At 37.4% G+C, this 20378-nt stretch overlaps 1 protein-coding gene across 3 annotated transcripts in view; it reads right to left on the bottom strand.

The window, feature by feature from the left end:
- The window catches only part of RAVER2 (ribonucleoprotein, PTB binding 2), a 146209-nt gene that overhangs the window by 40247 nt on the left and 85584 nt on the right, over positions 1-20378 (bottom strand). For all 3 annotated transcript variants that reach the window (XM_012167788.4, XM_042249271.1, XM_060410635.1), the window contains 2 exons: positions 13728-13839; positions 11744-11880 (listed from right to left, as the gene is read on the bottom strand). In XM_012167788.4, the coding sequence (XP_012023178.3) occupies positions 11744-11880; positions 13728-13839 (249 nt within the window). The remainder of the gene's footprint in view (positions 1-11743; positions 11881-13727; positions 13840-20378) is intronic.

Genomic DNA, 20378 nt, shown 5'->3' with positions numbered 1-20378 from the left:
TAATGCTCAAAATCCTTCAACCTAGGCTGTAGCAGTATGTGAACCAAGAACTACCAGATGTTCACGCTGGATTTAGATAAGGCAGTGGGACCAGAGATCAAATTGCCAACATCAACTGGATCACTGAAAAAGCAAGGGAATTCCAGAAAAACATCTACTTCTGCTTCACTGACTACACTAAAGCCTCTGACTGTGTGATCACAACAAACTGGAAAATTCTTCAAGAGATGAGAATACCAGACCACCTTACCTGTCTCCTGAGAAACCTGTATGTGGGTCAATAAGCAACAGTAAGAACTGGACATGGAACAATGAACAGGTTCCAAATTGAATAAGAAGTACAACAAGGCTGTATGCTGTCACCCTGCTTATTTAACTTCTATGCAGAGTATATCTTGTGAAACACAGGCCTAGATGAATCACAAGCTGGAATCAAGCTTGCCAGGAGTAATGTCAACAACTTCACATATGCAGATGATACCACTCTAATGGGCAGAAAACAGAGGAACTAAAGAGCCTCTTGATGAGGGTGAAAAAGGAGAGTGAAAAAGCTGGCTTAAAACTCAACATCCCAAAGCCTAAGATCATGACATCTGCTTCCATCACTTCATGGCAAATAGATGGGGAAAAAGTGGAAGCACTGACAGAGTTTATATTCTTGGGCTCCAAAATCACTGTGGACAGTGATTGCAGCCATGAAATTAAAAGACGCTTGCTCCTTGGAAGGAAAGCTATGACAAACCTAGACGGCATATTAAAAAGCAGAGACATCACTTTGGCAACAAAGGTCTGCATAGTCAGAGCCATGGTTTTCCCAGTGTAGTCATGTATGGATGTGAGAGTTAGACCATATAGAAGGCTGAGCACCAAAGAACTGAAGCTTTTGAACTGTGATGTTGGAGAACTCTTGAGAGTCCCTTGGACAGCAAGGAGATCCAACCAGTCAATACTAAAGGAAATCATCCCTGAATGTTCATTGGAAGGACTGATGCTGAAGCTGAAGCTGAAGCTCTTAATTCTTTGGCCACCTGATGTAAGAACCAACTGATTGGAAAAGACCTTGATGCTGGGAAAGACTGAAGGCTGGAGGAGGAGGAGTGACAGAGGATGAGATGACTGGAAGGCATTACTGACTCAATGGACATGAGTTTGAGGAAACTGTGGGAGACAGTGAAGGACATGGAAGCCTGGCATGCTGCAGTCTAAGGGGTCACAAAGAGTAGGACACGACCTAGTGACTGAACAACAACAGTTTGTTGATAGTTACAAGGTTGTGTAACCATCAGTTCAGTTTAGTTGCTCAGTCATGTCCGACTCTTTGCGACCCCATGGACTGCAGCACGCCAGGCTTCCCTGTCCATCCCAACTCCCAAAGCTTACTCAAACTCATGTCCAGTGAGTCAGTGATGCCATTCAACCGTCTCATCCTCTGTCATCCCCTTCTCTTCCTGCCTTCAATCTTTGCCAGCATCAGGGTCTTTTCCAATGAATCAGTTCTTCATATCAGGTGGCCAAAGTATTGGAATTTCAGCTTTAGCATCAGTCCTTCCAGTGAATATTCAGGACTGATTTCCTTTAGGATTGACTAGTTGGATCTCCATGCAGTCCAAGAGACTCTCAAGAGTCTTGTCCAACACCACAGTTCAAAAGCATCAATTCTTCAATGCTCAGCTTTCTTTATAGTCCAACTCTCACATCCATACATGACTAGTGGAAAAACCATAGCTTTGTCTACACGTACCTTTATTGGCAAAGTAATGTCTGTGCTTTTTAATATGCTGTCTAGGTCGGTCATATCTTCTTCCAAGGAGCAAGCGTCTTTTAATTTCATGGCTGCACTCACCATCTGCAGTGATTTTCATGCAGTTACCAGATTTTGGTGCAACCATCACCACAACCCAATTCCAGAGTATTTCTGTCACTCTACAAATACACCCCAAAACTTCCACTTCTCCTGGCCCCTTATAATCAGTATCTGTTTACTTGCTTTAATGATTTCCCTATTCTGGACATTTTGTATAGATGGCAACATATGTGACCTTCTGTATCTGGCTTATTTCATGTAGCATAATGCTTTCAAGGCTTATCCATGTTGTGACAAGGATCAGTGCTCCATTCCATTCATGGGTGAATAATCCATTGTAAGGACATACCAGCTATATAATCCTGTTAGTTTCAAAGTACAAGTGGACTACTCCATTGTACAGATATACTACACTTTGCTTATTCATTCACCAGTTGATGGACATTGGGTTATTCATTTTAGGTATTATAAATAATGCTGTTATAAAAATTCATGTACATACAATTTCATATATAGACACAGATTTCAATTATATATACCCTAGATCATATGGTAACTCTGTGTTTAACATTTTGAGGAACTGCCAAACTGTTTTTCAATGCAGCTGCACCATTTTACAGTCCTATCACCCCAGCAACGTATGAGGGAACTAATTTCTCTCCATCTTCAATACTTGTTGGGCTTGCCTGATAACTCAGTTCGTGAAGAATCTGCCTGCAATGCAGGAGATCCTGGTTCAATTCCTAGGTCAGGAAGATCCACTGGAGAATGGATAGGCTACCTACTCCCATGTTCTTGGGCTTCCTTATTGGCTCAGCTGAAGAATCTGCCTGCAATGAATGAGACCTGGGTTCGATCCCTTGGTTGGGAAGATCCTCTGGGAAAGGGAAAGGCTAACCACACCAGTATTCTGGCCTAGAGAATTCCATGGACTGTACAGTCAGACACGACTAAGTGACTTTCACTTCAACATTTGCTATAGTTCACTTTCCTTCATTCTTTATTCTTCCCATGCTTCAACCTGGATAATCTCAATTGACCTGTCTTCCAAACTTGTTGGTTATTTCTTCTACCTACTCAAATCTGCTCTTCTGCCCTAGTGAAATTTTCATTTCAATTATTATACTCTTCGAATTCAGAATTCCTGTTTGGTCCTTTATACTAAGTTCTGTTGCCATATTTATCTCTTTTTTTATCTGATAAGACACTGTTCTCATACTTCTTTTTAGTTCTTTAGTTATGGTTTTCTTCCATTTCTTGCACATATTTACATTAAGTGATTTAAATCTTTTTTCCAGTAAGTCTAACCTTTGGGATTCCTTAGACAGTTTCCATGAGTTGCTTTTTCTCCTGTTTATGAGCCACACCTTATTCCTTAGCTTGTTTCATAATTTTTCTATTGAAAAAGGATATAATGTAGCAACTCTGGAAATCAGTTTACACTGGTCTTCAAAATTTGTTATTGTTGTTACTTTACTGACTTTTCTGAAATAATTACGTAAACTGTGTATCCTTCATTGAGTAGCAAAAGAATTCTACTCCATTAACAATGATTTACTTAACCCCTACAACCAGTGAGTCTCCTGGACTCTGCTGTGTGTTGTGTTGGGCCATGCTTTCAACACAGTAGCTGACAACTCTGCCTTAGCCTTCACTTTCTACAAGTGAGAGCTTAGGGCCTTCTTGAGTTCTTTCCAAGTACATGAATAATCCTGCATGTGTGCATGGCCTTTTAAGATTCCCAGGAGCACGTCAGAGCTTTCCAAAGGCCCTGTGGATATCCAATACCCCAATTTTGCTCCTTTAATGCTTTTTGGTTAGCCTATTTCTTGCCTCAAATATTATCTAGCACCTCAGGCAACCACAAAGTTAAAAAATTTCCCCTGAATGTTTTCCACAAACTCCCCTGAGGAAAAGCTTTTCACATGGGCAAACCTGAGTCAAATTAATAAAGACAACTTTGCAAGTGTGGTCGGCCCCTCCAGGAAGCCAGCAGATGGGTCAAACAGTAGTTCTCTGGAAATGAAGCTTTGTAGAGTTTCAACCCTTTCATGCCCACTCTGGTGGCTACCAGCTTCCTGGTTTTTATTATGATTATGGGCTGTTGGAAAGAGATAGGAAAACAGGAATTGGATTGGCTGAGAGACCATAAAAAATATGGTAAAACTGTTCTTGCCAATATTTAAATATATTTCTTGAATAAATACTCCCTCAGTTGCTTCATGCCTTTAGTTAACATCCAGAGTTCTATAAAAGTTTATTCTGATTATTTCTGCCAGTATTATTGATGTTTTTATGGATGAGACACTGTTTGGAGGTTCTTATTAAGGAGCTTTGGTTGATATTATCTATGGCTTAGATTTTCCATGTAGGCCTATGATACGTTGCAAATTAATTTTAGGGTATGAGGCAAGAGTCAAGAGTCATGTTTTCCAATACTGATAGTCAGCAGTACTAACAATATTTCTATATTTTACCTATTGGATTTAAAAATTTTTGTCCAAAATCAATTTACCATTTAAGTATGGGTCTATTTTATTCTATTGATCCATTTGTCCCTATCATTATGCCAACACTATATTGTCTTGATTACTATGACTTTATAATAAATCTTGAAATCATGTAGAAGTCCTCAAATTTTATTTTTTTGAAGATTGTTTTTAGTAGAATAATTCCTTTGCATTTGATAGAAATTTTGAAAATCAGTTTTTCAATTTCTGTTTTAGAAAAAGGCTGCTGGGAAATTGGTTGGGATTATACAGAATCTACAAATTAGTTTGGGAGGAAGAACTGATATCATACCAATATTAAGTCTTTCAATTCATGAATGTGGTATAGCACTCCATTCATAGGCATCTTCTTTACTTTCTGTCAGCACTGTTCTCTAGTTATCATTGCAGAGATGTTACAAATCTTAATTTATTATTATGTATTTCATGTTTGGTGCTATTATAAATGGAAATTTTAAAAAACTTTATTTTCCAATTGTAGCTACTAGTACACAGAAATACAGTTCATTTCTGCATACTGCTCTTTTACCTTGTGACTTTGAAAAGTTTACTTATTATATTTAGTGGTTGCTTTTTAGCTTCTTATGGATTTTTCATGTAAACAGTCGTGTCATATACAAAGAAAGACATTTTTACTTTTCCTTTCCTTTTTCATATATATTTTTAATTGTTTCATTGACTAAAGCCTCCAAGTTTATATTGTTGAATAGAAGGGGTAAAAGTATACAGTCTGGGGTTTCTCTGGTGGCTCAAAGGTAAAGAATCCATCTGCCAGTGCAGGAGACATGGCTTCAGTCCCTGATCTGAGAAGATCCCACGTGCTGTGGTGCAACTAAGCCACGTGCCACAACTAGTAAGCCTGTGCCCTACAGCCAGGGAGCCAGGGCTGCGAGCCCATGTGCCCTGGAGCCTCCCGTACTCCGCAACAGGAGAGGCCACCTCAGTGAAAAACCTGTGCACTGCAACTGGAAAGAGTGGCCCCCGCTCGCTGCAACTAGAGACAAGCCCACACAGCCAAAACTAAAGACAAATGAAACTACTAAAAAGTATACAGTCTTGCCTGTTCTGACAATCTCTTTACTTTAATTGGAGCATGTAGTTAATTTTTACTTAACTATTATTATCATTCATTCAAGGTTTGCCACTTAGCTATTTGTTTTCTATTCATCTTGGTTTTTTTTTTTTTTCCCTTCTTTCCTGACATTTTTTTGGGCTTAATCAAATGTTCTTAGAATTCCATTATAATTCAACTGTTGACAATTTTAGCTACACTTTTTGAATTTTTAAATGTTTGCTCTATGGATTACAATATACATTCATTAACTTACCACACTCTACTGAAGAGTTAATATTTTTCTACTTCAGGTAAAATATAATTACCCTGTAAACAATTTCATTCACCTCATACTGTCCTTTGTAGTACTGTTGTCAAATATGTTATGTCTACAAACACTACAGGCCCCATCATGCAATGTTATAATTTTGTTTTTAATTAACTTTAATAAAGATAAAATATATAGTCTTTTTTCTTTACCCATATATTTGGTTAGTGGCTCAGAGGGTAAAGTGTCTGCTTGCAGTGTGGGAGACCAGAGTTCGATCCCTGGGTCAGGAAGATCCCCTGGAGAAGGAAATGGCAACCCACTCCAGTATTCTTGCCTGGAGAATCCCATGGATGGAGGAGCCTGGTAGGCTACAGTCCATGGGATCACAAAGAGTCGGACACGACTGAGTGACTTCACTTCACTCACTTAGTCACTAAGTCGAGTCCGACTCCTGCGACCCCACGGACTGCCAGGCCCCTCTGTCCGTGGTACTGTCTAGCTGAGAATACTGGAGTGCATTACCATTTCCTTCTCCAGGGGATCTTCCCGACCCAGGAATCAAACCCAGGTCTCTTGCATTGCAGGCAGATTCTTTACTGACTGAGCTACAAGAGAAGTCCTACCCATATATTTATCAGCTGTTTAATCAGAATTATAATTAATGAGGGGCAATCTAGTGGTTAGAAGACAAAGATGCTGCTAAACATCCTACAGTATATGGTATAGCCCCACTGAAACAAAGAATCATCCAGCTCAGAATGTCAATAGGGCCAAAGCTGAGAAACTGTCTTAAAATGTGTTATTTTTATCTGGTTGCTTTCAAGATAATTTCTTTACAGCTTTGGTTTTCAGTGTATTAACTGATATACCAACATAATATTGATCTTTTTGTTTTCATGTATTCTGCTTTGCAGGGAGGTCTCTGCCTCTGTTAAATCTGTACTTTTTAAAAACCTGAAAGTGAGAATTTTTTTAGCATTATTTTTTCAAATATTTTATGCCCAATTATCTTTCTTCTGTCCTTCTGGGACTCAATTACACTTATTTTAGGTTGTCTCTTACACTTATTTATATTGTCCCTTAGGTCGCTGAGGATTTGGTTTTCATCCTCTTTCTCTCTGCTCTTCAGACTGAATTATTTCTTTTGATTTGTCTTTATCTTAATTGAACCTTTTTTTTTTTTCTTCCTCCAAACTTCTGCTAAGCCTATACAGTGTATATTTTTTGGTGGATACGGTACTTTAAAGCGTCTATTGTTTAAGTTTATATTTCTTCCTGAAATTCTCCCTCTGTTCATTTTTACCTATTCCCCTTAAGTCCTGTTTTTAATTTTGTAAAAACAAAATTTTATTAAACACCAGGATAGAGAATCAATGAAAAAATAGCTCAAAAAGGATTAACTTGTACATTGTTCAAGAGATAAATCTTGCAAAACCTAAGGTTCCAGTGTGGGTGTGCATTTGCTCATAAGATAGTGGCTTTTTGTTATTTAGTCACTAAGTCGTGTTTGACTCTTTGACGACCCAGGTACTGCAGCCTGCCAGGCTCCTCCATCCATGGGATCTCCCAAGCAAGAATACTGGAATGGGTTGCCATTTCCTTCTCCAAGTCCTGTTTAGTATAGTTATTTTAAGTTAGTCTTTTCTACTAACACTAACTTCTGGGTCATCTTGGGGTCAGTTTCTATTAATTGCTTATCCCCCTAATCATGAGTCATGTTTTCTTGTTTTTTCAACTTTCTAATTATTTTTGGTTATTAAATATTGTGGATGATATACTTGTAGATAATATGGATTATATCATCTTCCTCTGAAGGTTTCTAATTTTTATTGAGAAAGAGTCAACTTTTTTATTGTATTTATTTATTTTAATTGGAGGCTAATTACTTTACAATATTGTAGCGGTTTTTGCCACAAGCTGACATGAATCAGCCATGGGTGTACATGTGTTCCCCATTCTGAACCCCCGCCCCGGCCACCTCCCTCCCCATCTCCTCCCTCAGGGTCGTCCCAGTGCACCAGCCCTGAGCACCCTGTCTCGTGCATCGAGCCTGGACTGGCGATCTATTTCACATATGGTGCTATACATCTTTCAATGCTATTTTCTCAGATCATCCCACCCTTGCCTTCTCCCACAGAGTCCAAAAGTCTGTTCTTTACATCTGCGTTGATAAAGAGTCAACTTTTATGAACTCAAACTTCAAATCACCTCCTCTGTTCTGGAAAGGAGTTACATCTTTTCACAGCTCTTTAGCCTCCCATCTGTTCCATTTGCTGCAAGGTCCCCTGGAGTCTCCCTCACACAAAGTTCAGGAGTCACTCAAGTGTATTTGGACTGAATTTACATAGAGATTTTTTCTGTGATTTCCCCCTTACTTTCCAGCCTTGCTAACAGTTCTGAACTCTGTTCTCTGACTCCATAAGCTGGTAAGGCTGTATCTTTCTGTACAAACTGGCAGTAAGGTGGGGTGGTACTAGGCAAAAAGTCATAAATTTCATCCAATACAGTTTTCCTCTTTCAAGGAACAGCTCTTCTTCAGTTTCTGCCTGCTTTTGGTTATTCTTCAGAGCCTTCAAATATTTTTGTTTCATATTTGATACAACTTTAATATCTGTAAGAAGGATAATCCAATACTAGTAACTTCACCAATACTGGAATTCCAATTATAATTTTTAAATGTGAATAATTTTATTGGAAATAAAGATTATTATAGCCATATATATCTTGACATAGTCATCTCTTTAAATGTGATAGCTTTATTGGAAATAAAAATTATTATAGCCACTTATATCTTGACATAGTCATCTCTCCTACTTCTTATGCACAGATGCCAGTACAAAGCAAACAATCAAAGTTTCTACATGATACTACTTCCATGCCTGAATAAGATTTTCCATAGTATAATGAAAATAATGAGGATTTTGGAACCAGAGAAATCCTTTACTAGCTGCATAAACTTGAAAGATGATATACCCTTTTATGCTTTCCCACTTATTTATGAAAGTGGTCATTTAAAAATCACAAGGTCATTAAAAAGATCAAACGTTTATATTACAAAGCATATAGTAAATGTTAAAAACAAATCTTGGTTTCTTTCTCTTGGACCTTTTCTCCAAACAGTGAAAACAGAGGGAATTCCTAAAATATGACTATCTTTTATTATTAAGAAATGCAAATCAAAACTACAATGAGGTATCACCTGACACCAGTCCAAATGGCCATCATCCAAAAATCTACAAACAATAAATGCTGGAGAGGATGTGGAGAAAAGGGAATCCTCCTACATTGTTGGTAGGAATGCAAACGGACACAACCATTAAGAAGAACAGTATGGAGAATACCTAAAAGAGTAGGAATAAATCTACTATATGACTCCGCAATCCCACTACCGGGCATATACCCTGAAAAAGCCACAATTCCAAAAGACACAACAAGTACTCCAATGTTCACTGCAGCTCTATTTACGACAGGCAGGACATGGAAGCAACCTAGGTGTCCCTTGACAGATGAATGGTTAAAGAAGACGTGGTACATATACACGATGGACTATTACTCAGCCATAAAAAAGAATGCATTTGAGTCAGTTCTATTGAGATGGATTAACCTAGAGCCTGTTATACAGAGTGAAGTCATAAAGAGAAAAACAAATATCATATACTAATGCATATATATGGAGTCTAGAAAAATGGTACTGATGAACCTATCTGCATGGAAGGAATGGAGACACAGCTGTAAAGAATGGACATGTGGATACAGTTGTGGAAGGAGACAGCAGGATTTATGGAGAAAGTAGCATCGACATATAGACACTATCCTGTGTAAAGCAGATGGCTGGTGAGAAGCTGCTATGTAACACAGGGAGCCCGGCTTGATGCTCTGTAATGACCAAGAGGGATAAGATGGGGAGTGGAGGGAGGCTCTAGAAGGAGGGGATATATGTATAATCGTGGCCGATTCGTGTTGTTATATGGCAGAAACCAACACAGTATTGTAAAGCAATTTTCCTCCAATTGAAAACTAAATTCTAAAAAATGACCATCTTTTACGAGTCAATTAGTAACATTTAATCAACTTTAAGTTATAAGGATGGAAGAACACAAGGAGAGAGAACAAATCTCACTTTACGAACAAGCATGAGACAGCAGGGACTGTCCAAGGAGACACTGAATCCAGGCAGGATCCACATCTCCACAGTTTCTCTGGTTAAGCAAGCACACAGGGAGGAGGAAGGCTGGCAACACAGGGGCATCTTTACCACAGAATTTCTCCGTGAGTAAATGGGAAAGGACTTTCTTTCTATGGATATAAGTGTACAATAAAACACAATAATCTAACAAGCAAACGTGCTATTTAGAAGAGCAAAACAGGTTTCAAAACTGAAATAAATGAAAAGGTAAATATGAAAAATAACTTTCAAAGCTTAAATCACACATTTTAAATTTTAAAAAACTTATTGCGCTTCTTCTTATTTATGAAAGTAAATTTGGTTCCTTATAAAAAAACCAAAAAGTTAAAATTGTATAGGACTGTGTTTTATAATTTTTTAAGATTAATAGATTATGAAAATTTATCATGAATTTATATATAGTTATGCATGATTTTTAAAAATGCATTATAGTTCCTGATATAAATATGACAATTTTTTTCTTCAGTCTACAGACTACTGGGATTTTAGGTTATTTATAATTTTTAAAACTATAAATTATTCATAGATGATTTTACACACCTCTGATGATTTCTCGCCTTTGTCACTTGTAAATATAATCAGCATGCAATTAATATCCTTACCTAAGCATTACTTAAAACGTTAACAAATAAGGGAACAAAGATGAAGCCTTATGAAACACAGAAGGGGATACGTTCCAGACTGCATCAATTCATTATTGTTCCTTAAACATAGGTATGTTGCCATCTAATTGCATCATCTTCCGATTCATATTTCTCCATCTTTTCCGCAAGCATATAGGAGACTTTATTATATCCAGCTTCACTATTTCTACAGAATTCATCTGACCTGTGTTTCAAGTATCCTATCACAAAGGCATAATCAGGCATCAATTGTTCTAAGTGAATTTGTATAGGTTTTCTTTTTTAAGTTTATTAGAGACCAACACAGTTGTTCTATAGAAAGCAAAGTGTTAAGTATTGCTCCCATAGACAGGAGAGAGCTGAGGAGGTAACTGCTGTGAGAAATAAGAAAGAATTAGAATTGTTAGTTTTTAAGACTCTGGTTATTACATAAGGTTATATACTACTAACATGATATACATTCTGAGCATTAAATCACTAAAAATAAGCTGAAGGAGAAAAGCCCGAAAAGAAAAATGAACATATTTAAGTAATGACACAGTGTGTCTTTTGAATGTAATATTTTACTGTTTTTGACTGTTTTAATAGTCAAAATAGTGCTGCTGCTAAGTCGCTTCAGTTGTGTCTGACTCTGTTTGACCCCATAGACAGCAGCCCACCAGGCTCTGCCATCCTTGGGATTTTCCAGGCAAGAGCACTGGAGTGGGGTGCCATCGCCTTCTCCGAAAACAGTGCTAGTCATAGTCATTTAATAGTCATAATAGTGCCAGTTATGGTCATGTATCCATATCCATAAGCAGTGAATAAGAACAGAGGTGTTTCCTTAGCTTTCTTAGTCAGGTCTACACTGGTATAAACCAGAGGTCAGCAGAATTTTTCTGTAAAGAGCCAGATAGTAAATATCTGATCTTGTGGGCCACGTAGTCTCTGCTGTAACTACTCAACTCTGACATTGTAGCACTACAGCATCATAGACAACATGCAAACAAATGGATGTGGATGTATCCCAACAAAACTTTATTTTAAAAAACCAGGTTGTGATTGTGGGCCAGATTTGCCCCGCAGTTTGTGGTCCACTAGTGTAAACAATGTGAACAAATATCTAGGGCAAAATCATACTTAGCAATCTTCTGAACATGTCCTAAAGCTACATGCAGTGGGCAAGAAATATTATATAAATCAGTGCAATTTTACTGCCTTATGACATTAGAAGAATCACAGATTCATATACAGTGAATTCAGTATATAGTTGAAACAATTTTTCTATCTATCATCAAAACCTGAGAATGAGGTACCTGTGCATAATCACCAAAAGGTTGAGAATAAGCAATGCACTTCTCCAATGTGTGTTGTGATTCATTTCCCTGAGAGATGGTATCCAGAATGTTGCTTGCAATTCCAGTCTTCTGTACAGCGGTTTTACTTGCAGGGGCTTAAGGCAAAATCAATATATAAACTTTAGTTAGCTTGTTTTATTATAAATTACAGAGTATAAAACCCATTAATTCAGCATATTCTCAAGTAGAACACAAATTTTAGTTTGCCAGTAAAGATCTACATTTATTATTCTTGTGTGCGTGTGCTAAGTCGCTTCAGTTGTGTCTGACTCTGTGACCCTAAGGACTGCATTCCACCAGGCTCCTCTGTCTATGGGATTCTCCAGGCAAGAATACTGGAGTGGGTTGCTGTTTCCTCCTCCAGAGAATCTTCCCAACCCAGGGTTGAACTCGCATCTCTGACATCTAACCTGCATTGGCAGGCAGGTTCTTACCACTAGTGCCACCTGGGAAGCCCTTTATTATTCCTAGGGGAAAATATATATATATATAGTATTGTCTAGTTTGTTTTAAACAACCAAAAATGGAAACCTGCTCTATGGGTAATAATCTTGATGGAAACATTTAAAAAGTATATGTCTAATCTCTAAAGTGAGGCATTCAAAATGTAAATTAACAATTCTTATTAATCCAACAGTTGTAACCATCAAATTGTAGACCAGATAAAAACAGAGAGGGCATACGGGAAGCCTACTTCCTTCCTGGCTCAGATGATAAAGAATCTGCCCACCATGCAGGAGACCAGGGATCAATCCCTAGGTTGAGAAGATACCTGGGGAAGGGAATGTCAACTTACTCTAGTATTCTTGCCTGGGAAATCCCATGGACAGAGGAGTCTGGCAGGCTACAGTCCACGGGGTCACAAAGACTCAGACATGGCTGAGTGACTAACACTTTCTTTCTTTCATACCAGAAACACATTAAATTTTTTCTGGCTTTAAAAAATTATAAATTAACGGTTAGGTTCAAGAGGATACTTCATAAAAAACAAAGAATGTATATTAAAAACAAAATTCATCTTTCATCTCTTTTCATTCAGTTTTATTCTTTTTCCCAGAGGTAACAGCTTAGTATTTTCTCAGATTTAACTTTATGCATTTATACATTCAAGTACATGCATAAAAGAATACACAGCTTTAAATAAACATAAATGGAATCAATCTATGAACACATTTGTTTCTTGTATTCAACAATTTGCTTTAGAGATCATTTAATATTAGTGTATGTAGTGCTTCCTCAACTATATATTTCACTTTATGACAAACTATTTAATCATTCCCCTATGGATGACCATTAAGGCACTTTCCAATTTTTCACTATTGAAAACCAAGGCTGCAGTGAATATCTTAGTGCCTGGAAAACAACACATTTGTGATTTTTTTCTTAAAACTATACTTGAATTAATAGTTTTAATTTACTAATTGAAGGCATGAGGAGGTCCTCTAAAAATGTAAATGAGAATTCCACTTCTGCCGATTATTAGTAACTAATATATTGGGAGTATTTGGCAAATACTCCCAATATATTAGATAATATAGAAGATTGAACTTCATATTTAAGAAATATGATTCTATATATACTATAAAGAATTATAGCACTGCCAAATAATTCCTTTATCTAATTATTTTCAATCATAATTCCATTATAACTCATAATAGATAATTCATAATGGAATCAATTATGCAATTCAATTATGAATCAAGCAATTCAATAAACATATGCTTAAGAAAATATTATGAAAGATGTTTTTCTTAAATAAAATAGAACATACATTAAAAGCTTTAATTTAATTATTCTTTCAATTTAAGGACTAAGGTCATAATTAGACTTCAGCTGGTCAACAGGCATTATTTGCTTTCATTAAGTTAAAAATTAAAGTGAAACTCGTTATGAAAAGTATTCAGTAGAACTCCAAAATACTAATAGGGAGCTTTTCACTTACATGATAAGCACACACTGGGCAACACACTTGCCAAGTTCAAGTATGGATTTTTACTGAGCCGAATTTCTTTTGGTGGCTCTCCCAAGAGTGAAGTCTGATTCTTAGAGGCAGCCTATTTATCAAAAAAAGAGAGTGAGTGCTTAATGATAGGTAAAAGAAAATTAAAATGCAGAAAGTGTAGGGAAATACTTATTCTTCAATAAATGTGGTTTAGTGTAACAAAAATTTGTGAAACAATGTTTAAAGCTATAAATTTATAAAATATTTATGGATACTGATTAAAATGATCACATTTCACCTGTTACTATTTTTCCAATTAGTTTTTTAAAAAACCATTCTAGAACCATAGAACTTTAGAACTGAAAGAGAACTAAAGGTCATCTTGTACCACCTTCTCATTTGAATCAGGAGAGAATTCATGCTCACAAGAAGAAACAAATCCCATACCTTCTAGATCCCACAAGTTGCAACTAAGACCCAGTGCAGCCAAATAAATAAATATTAATAAATATTTTTTTAATTACAAAATATTGCTGAAAGAAACTAAAGACATAAATAAAAGAACATCCCATTTGCATGTATTAGATTTAATGTTAAAATTTCAATACAAACGAAAGAGATCTACAAAATCAATATAACCCCTATCAAAATTCTAACTTTTGTAAAGGGCAGAAATAGAAAATTCAATCCTAAAATTGACATGAAATATCAAGGGACTCGAAACAATAAAAATAATATTGAAAAAGATGAACAAGAATGGAAGGCTCATATTTTTTAAATTTTGAACTTATTACACAGCTGTAGTAATTGCAATACTATGATACTGGCATAAAGACAGACAAATAAACCAAAGGAATAGGATACAGAGCCCAGAAACAAATTACTGTATACATGATAAGATGATTTTCCATGAGTGTCAGAACTATACAATGAGGCAGCCTTTTCAACAAAAATGGGAAAACTAGATATCCACATAAAAGAATGAAGTGGATCTTCACCAAACACCATATATAAAAATTAACTCAAAGTGGATCAAAGACCTAACAGTAAGAGCTAAAACTAAAAATCTTAAAAGCAAAACTTGGGTAAAAAGCTTCATAATACTAGATTTGTCAACCATTTCTTAGAGATGAAAAAACAGAAACCAGAAAAAAATATCATATATTGGGCCACAAAACAAATCTTAACAAATTTAAGAGTACTAAAATCATATCAAGGGTTGTTCTGACTACAATGGTAGTCTAAGAGGAAAACTGGAAAATTCAGAGAGATGTACAAATTAAATAACATACTCTTGAACAACCAATAAGCCAAAGAATAAATCAAAGGAGACATCAAAAAGTATCTTGAGACAAATGAAAATGGAAACACCACAAATCAAAACTTATGGAATGCAGGAAAAGCAGCTTTAAAGAGAAGTTTATGGCAATAAATGTCTACATGAAGAAAACAGAAAGATCTCAGAGAAACAATCTAAATTTATACCTCAAGTTACTAGTAAAAGAAGACCAAACTAAGCCCAAAATTAGCAGAAAAAAGGAAATAATAAAGATCAGAAATAAATGAAATAGCACTATAAAGACAGATCAATGAAATTAAGTGTAGGTGTTTTGAAAAGATAAACAAAATAGACAATTTGGCTTTACTAACCAAGAGAAAGAGAGGACTCAAGTAAATATCACTGACCCCTGAACAACAAGAGTTTGAATTGTGCAGGTCCACACGTGGATTTCTCAAAAGCAAACATAATACCTATATTTTCATTTTACAGATCTTTGACTTAGCTAAGCATGGGGAAGTTTGTGTTCACTTAGAGATCACAACATGTGTAATCAAAAAAGGTCCCTGAGGGACTTCCCTGGCAGTCCAGTGGTCAACAATCTGTCTGCCAATGCAGGGGACACAGGTTCAATCCCAGGTCCAGGAACTAAGATCCCACAGGCTGAGGGACAACTAAGCTCAGACGCCACAACTACTGAGCCTGCACGCTGCAACTACTCAGCTTACATGCCCTAGAGCCCGTGCTTAGCCACAAGAGTAGCTACCACAATGAGCAGCCTGCATACCGCAACCCCTGCTCACCACAACTAGAGAAAGCCCGTGCCCCACAACAAAGACCCAACACAACCAAACATTTTTGTAAAATAAATTAAAAATATTTTTTAATTTAAAAAAAAACAAATCCTGATTCTATCCAGACTTTCAGTTACATGGATTTCTGAGTGCTTTGTTGTCAGTACTCCTAACCGCTTTGTTGTTTAACGGTCAACTGCAGATACAAATGGAGGAGGAGACATTAAAATTACAGATACCACAGAAATATAAAGGATCATAAGCAATTATTATCAACAAATACATGCCAACCAACTGGGCAACCTAAGGGGGAAAATGGATAAATTTCTAGAAACATACAAGCTATCAAGACTAAATCAAGAAGAAACAAAATATAAACAGAGCAATAATGAGGAAGGAGTAGTCAAATACTTGACAACAATCAAAAGCCCAGGACCAAGTGGTTTTACTGGTGAATTGTACCAAAGATTTAAAGAAGAATTAACATCAATCCTTCTGAAACTCTTCCCAAAAACTGAAGAAAAGGAATACCTCCTAACCTATTTTATGAGGCCAGCATTGCTCTCAAACCAAAGCTAGACAAAAACAGTACAAGAAAAAAAAAAAAAAAAACAGGCCAATATCCCTGATGAACACAGATACAAAATTCCTCAACACAGTACTAGCAGTCCTAAATGAAATACTGCTGCTACTGCTGCTGCTACTGCTGCTGCTACTGCTAAGTCGCCTCAGTCATGTCCGACTCTGTGCGACCCCAGAGTCGGCAGCCCACCAAGCTCCCCCGTCCCTGGGATTCTCCAGGCAAGAACACTGGAATGGGTTGCCATTTCCTTCTCCAATGCATGAAAGTGAAAAGTAAAAGTGAAGTTGCTCAGTTGTATCCGACTTCTAGAGATCCCATGGACTGCAGCCTACCAGGCTCCTCCGTCCATGGGATTTTCCAGGCAAGAGTACTGGAGTGGGGTGCCATTGCCTTCTCCTAACAACCTGAATTAACAACACATTAAAAGGATTGTATACCATGATCAAGTGGGATTTATCCCTGGGAAGCAAGAATGGTTCAACACAGGCTAATCAATAAATGTGATACACCACATAAACATAATAAAGGATAAAACCATATGACTGTCTTAATAGATACAAAAAATACACTGGACAAAATTCACATCATTTCATGATCAAAACTCTGAACAAATTGGGCATCAGTTCAGTCACTCAGTCGTGTCTGACTCTTTGTGACCCCATGAATCGCAGCACGCCAGGCCTCCCTGTCCATCACCAACTCCCGGAGTTTACCCAAACCCATGTCCATCGAGTCGGTGATGCCATCCAGCCATCTCATCCTCTGTCGTCCCCTTCTCTCCTGCCCCCAATCCCTCCCAGCATGAGTCTTTTCCAATGAGTCAGCTCTTTGCATTAGGTGACCAAAGTATTTGCATTTCAGCTTCAGCATCAGTCCTTTCAATGAACACCCAGGACTGATCTCCTTTAGGATGGACTGGCTGGATCTCCTTGCAGTCCAAGGGACTCTCAAGAGTCTTCTCCAACACAGTTCAAAAGCATCAATTTTTCAGCACTCAGCTTTCTTCACAGTCCAATTCTCACATCCATATGTGACCACTGGAAAAACCATAGCCTTGACTAGAGGGACATTTGTTGACAAAGTAATGTCTCTGCTTTTGAATATGCTATCTAGGTTGGTCATAACTTTCCTTCCAAGGAGTAAGCATCTTTTAATTTCATGGCTGCAGTGATTTTGGAGCCCAGAAAAATAAAGTCTGACACTGTTTCCACTGTTTCCCCATCTATTTCCCATGAAGTGATGGGACCAGATGCCATGATCTTCGTTTTCTGAATGTTGAGCTTCAAGCCAACTTTTTCACTTTCAACAAGAGGCTTTTTAGTTCCTCTTCACTTTCTGCCATAAGGCTGGTGTCATCTGCATATCTGAGGTTATTGATATTTCTCCCGGCAATCTTGATTCCAGCTTGTGCTTCTTCCAGCCCAGCGTTTCTCATGATGTACTTTGCATAGAAGTTAAAGAAGCAGGGTGACAATATACAGCCTTGTCGTATTCTTTTTCCTATTTGGAACCAGTCTGTTGTTCCATGGCCAGTTCTAACTGTTGCTTCCTGACCTGCATACAGGTTGCTCAAGAGGCAGGTCAGGTGGTCTGGTATTCCCATCTCTTTCAGAATTTTCCACAGTTTACTGTGATCCACACAGCCAAAAGCTTTGGCATAGTCAATAAAGAAGAAATAGATGTTTTTCTGGAACTCTCTTGCTTTTTCGATGGTCCAGCAGATGTTGGCAATTTGATCTCTGGTTCCTCTACCTTTTCTAAAACCAGCTTGAAAATCTGGAAGTTCACAGTTCACGTATTGCTGAAGCCTGGCTTGGAGAATTTTGAGCATTACTTTACTAGCATGTGTGATGAGTGCAATTGTGCGATAGTTTGAGCATTCTTTGGCATTCCCTTTCTTTGGGATTGGAATGAAAACTGACCTTTTCCAGCACAGAGAAATCTATATACCTCAACATAATAAAAGCTATACATAAAGGACAACCTCACAGTTGACATGGTAGCTTTTCCTCTAAGATCAGGAACATGACAAGAATGCCCACTTTTACTACTTTTAGTCACCACAGTATTAGAAGTCTTAGCCAGAATAATTTTGCAAGAAAAAGGAAATAAAAGGTGTCTAAATAAAAAAGGAAGAAATTAAACCATCTCTGTTGGCATCCATCACATTTCTATATACTAACAACGAACTATTCAAAAAGAAATTATGAAAACAATGCTAGTTATAATACCACCAAAAAGAGTAAAATACTTTGGAGTAAATTTAGTCAAGGAGGTGAAAGATCTATATACTGCAAACTATATGACTGATGAAAGAAATTGAAAGTTACACAAATAACTGGAAAGATATCTTGGATTTACAGATTTGAAAAATTAATATTGTTAAAATGCCCACACTGCCCAAAGTAATCTACAAATTCAAAGCAATCCCTGTCAAGATTTCAATGGCACTTTTCACAGAAATAGAACAAACAATCCTAAAATTTGTGTGGAACTTCAAAAGATCCTGAATAGCCAACACAATCTTGAGGAAAAATTCAAAGCTGGTGGCATCACGCTTCCTGGTTCCAAACTATATTACAAAACTACAGTCAACAAAACAGTATGGTACATGCATAAAAACAGACATGCTGATCTATGAAAAAAATGGAGCCCAGAAATAAAGCCAGATATATGTGGTCAACTAACATTTGAAATGGGTGCCAAGAACACACATGGGTAAAGGACACTCTCTTTAATAAATGGTGTTGGAAATCTGCATGTCAATCTGGGGAAAAAATGACTCTCGATCCAATCTCACACAATACACAAAAATGTACTCAAACTGGATTAAAGACTTAAAAATAAGAGCTGAATTCATAAAACTACAAGAAAATATAGAGGAAAAGCTACTTGACATTGGTCTTAGTAATCATTTTTTGATATCATTTTATGGTATCAAAGTATAGACAACAAAAGCAGAACTAAGCAAGAGCTAAAAACCTAAACCGGCATACTACAGTCCATGGGGTTGCAGAGTCAGACATGACTTAGTGACTGAACAACAAAAAACTGAAGAGTTTCTCTACAGCAAAGGAAACAACAAGGTTAAAAGGCAACGGGAGAACATATTCGCAAACCATACACAGGAACTCAATAGCAAAGAAAAAAATAGCCTAATTAAAATACAGCAAAGAATCTGAATAGACATTTTTGCAAAGAAGATATACAGGTGACCAATATGCATATGAAGAGGCTTTTAACATCACTAATCACTGGAGAAATGCAAATTCAAAACCACAGTGAGAGACGATGTTGGTGAGGATGTGGAGAAACTAAAACCCTCATGCTTTGAGGGTAGAAATATAAAATGGTACAGCTGCTATGGAAAATAGAATGGCAGTTCCTCAAAAAATTAGAAAATATCTTGATGCTGGGAAAGATTGAAGGCAGGAGGAGAAGGGGATGACAGAGGATGAGATGGCTGGATGGCATCACTGATTCGGACATGAGTTTGAGCAAGCCCCGGGAGTTGGTGATGGACAGGGAAGCTTGGTGTGCTGCAGTCCATGGGGTCACCAAGGATCGGACACAACTGAACGAATGAACTAAACTGATGTTCCATATGATTCCCCTAATTCCACGTCTGGGTAAATACCCCAAAGAACTGAAAACAGACTCAAGCAGATACTTATATACTAATGTTCATAGCAGCATTATCCACAAGAGCCTACTGATGTTGAAGCTGAAACTCCAATACTGTGGCCACCTGATGTGAAGATCTGACTCATTTGAAAAGACCCTGATGCTGGGAAAGATTGAAGGTGAGAAGAGAAGGGGCAACAGAGGATGCGATGGTTGGATGGCATCACCAACTCAATGGAGATGAGTTTGAGTAGACTCTGGGAGTTGGTGATGGACAGACAGGCCTGGCATGCTGCAGTCCATGGGGTTGCAGAGAGTCAGACACGACTGAGTGACTGAACTGAACTGAAAGATGGAAACAATCCAAATGT

The sequence above is a fragment of the Ovis aries genome, chromosome 1 (assembly GCF_016772045.2).
Source record: "Ovis aries strain OAR_USU_Benz2616 breed Rambouillet chromosome 1, ARS-UI_Ramb_v3.0, whole genome shotgun sequence".
Taxonomy (NCBI): Eukaryota; Metazoa; Chordata; class Mammalia; order Artiodactyla; family Bovidae; genus Ovis; species Ovis aries.
This window is presented reverse-complemented; position numbering and strand designations above follow the sequence as displayed.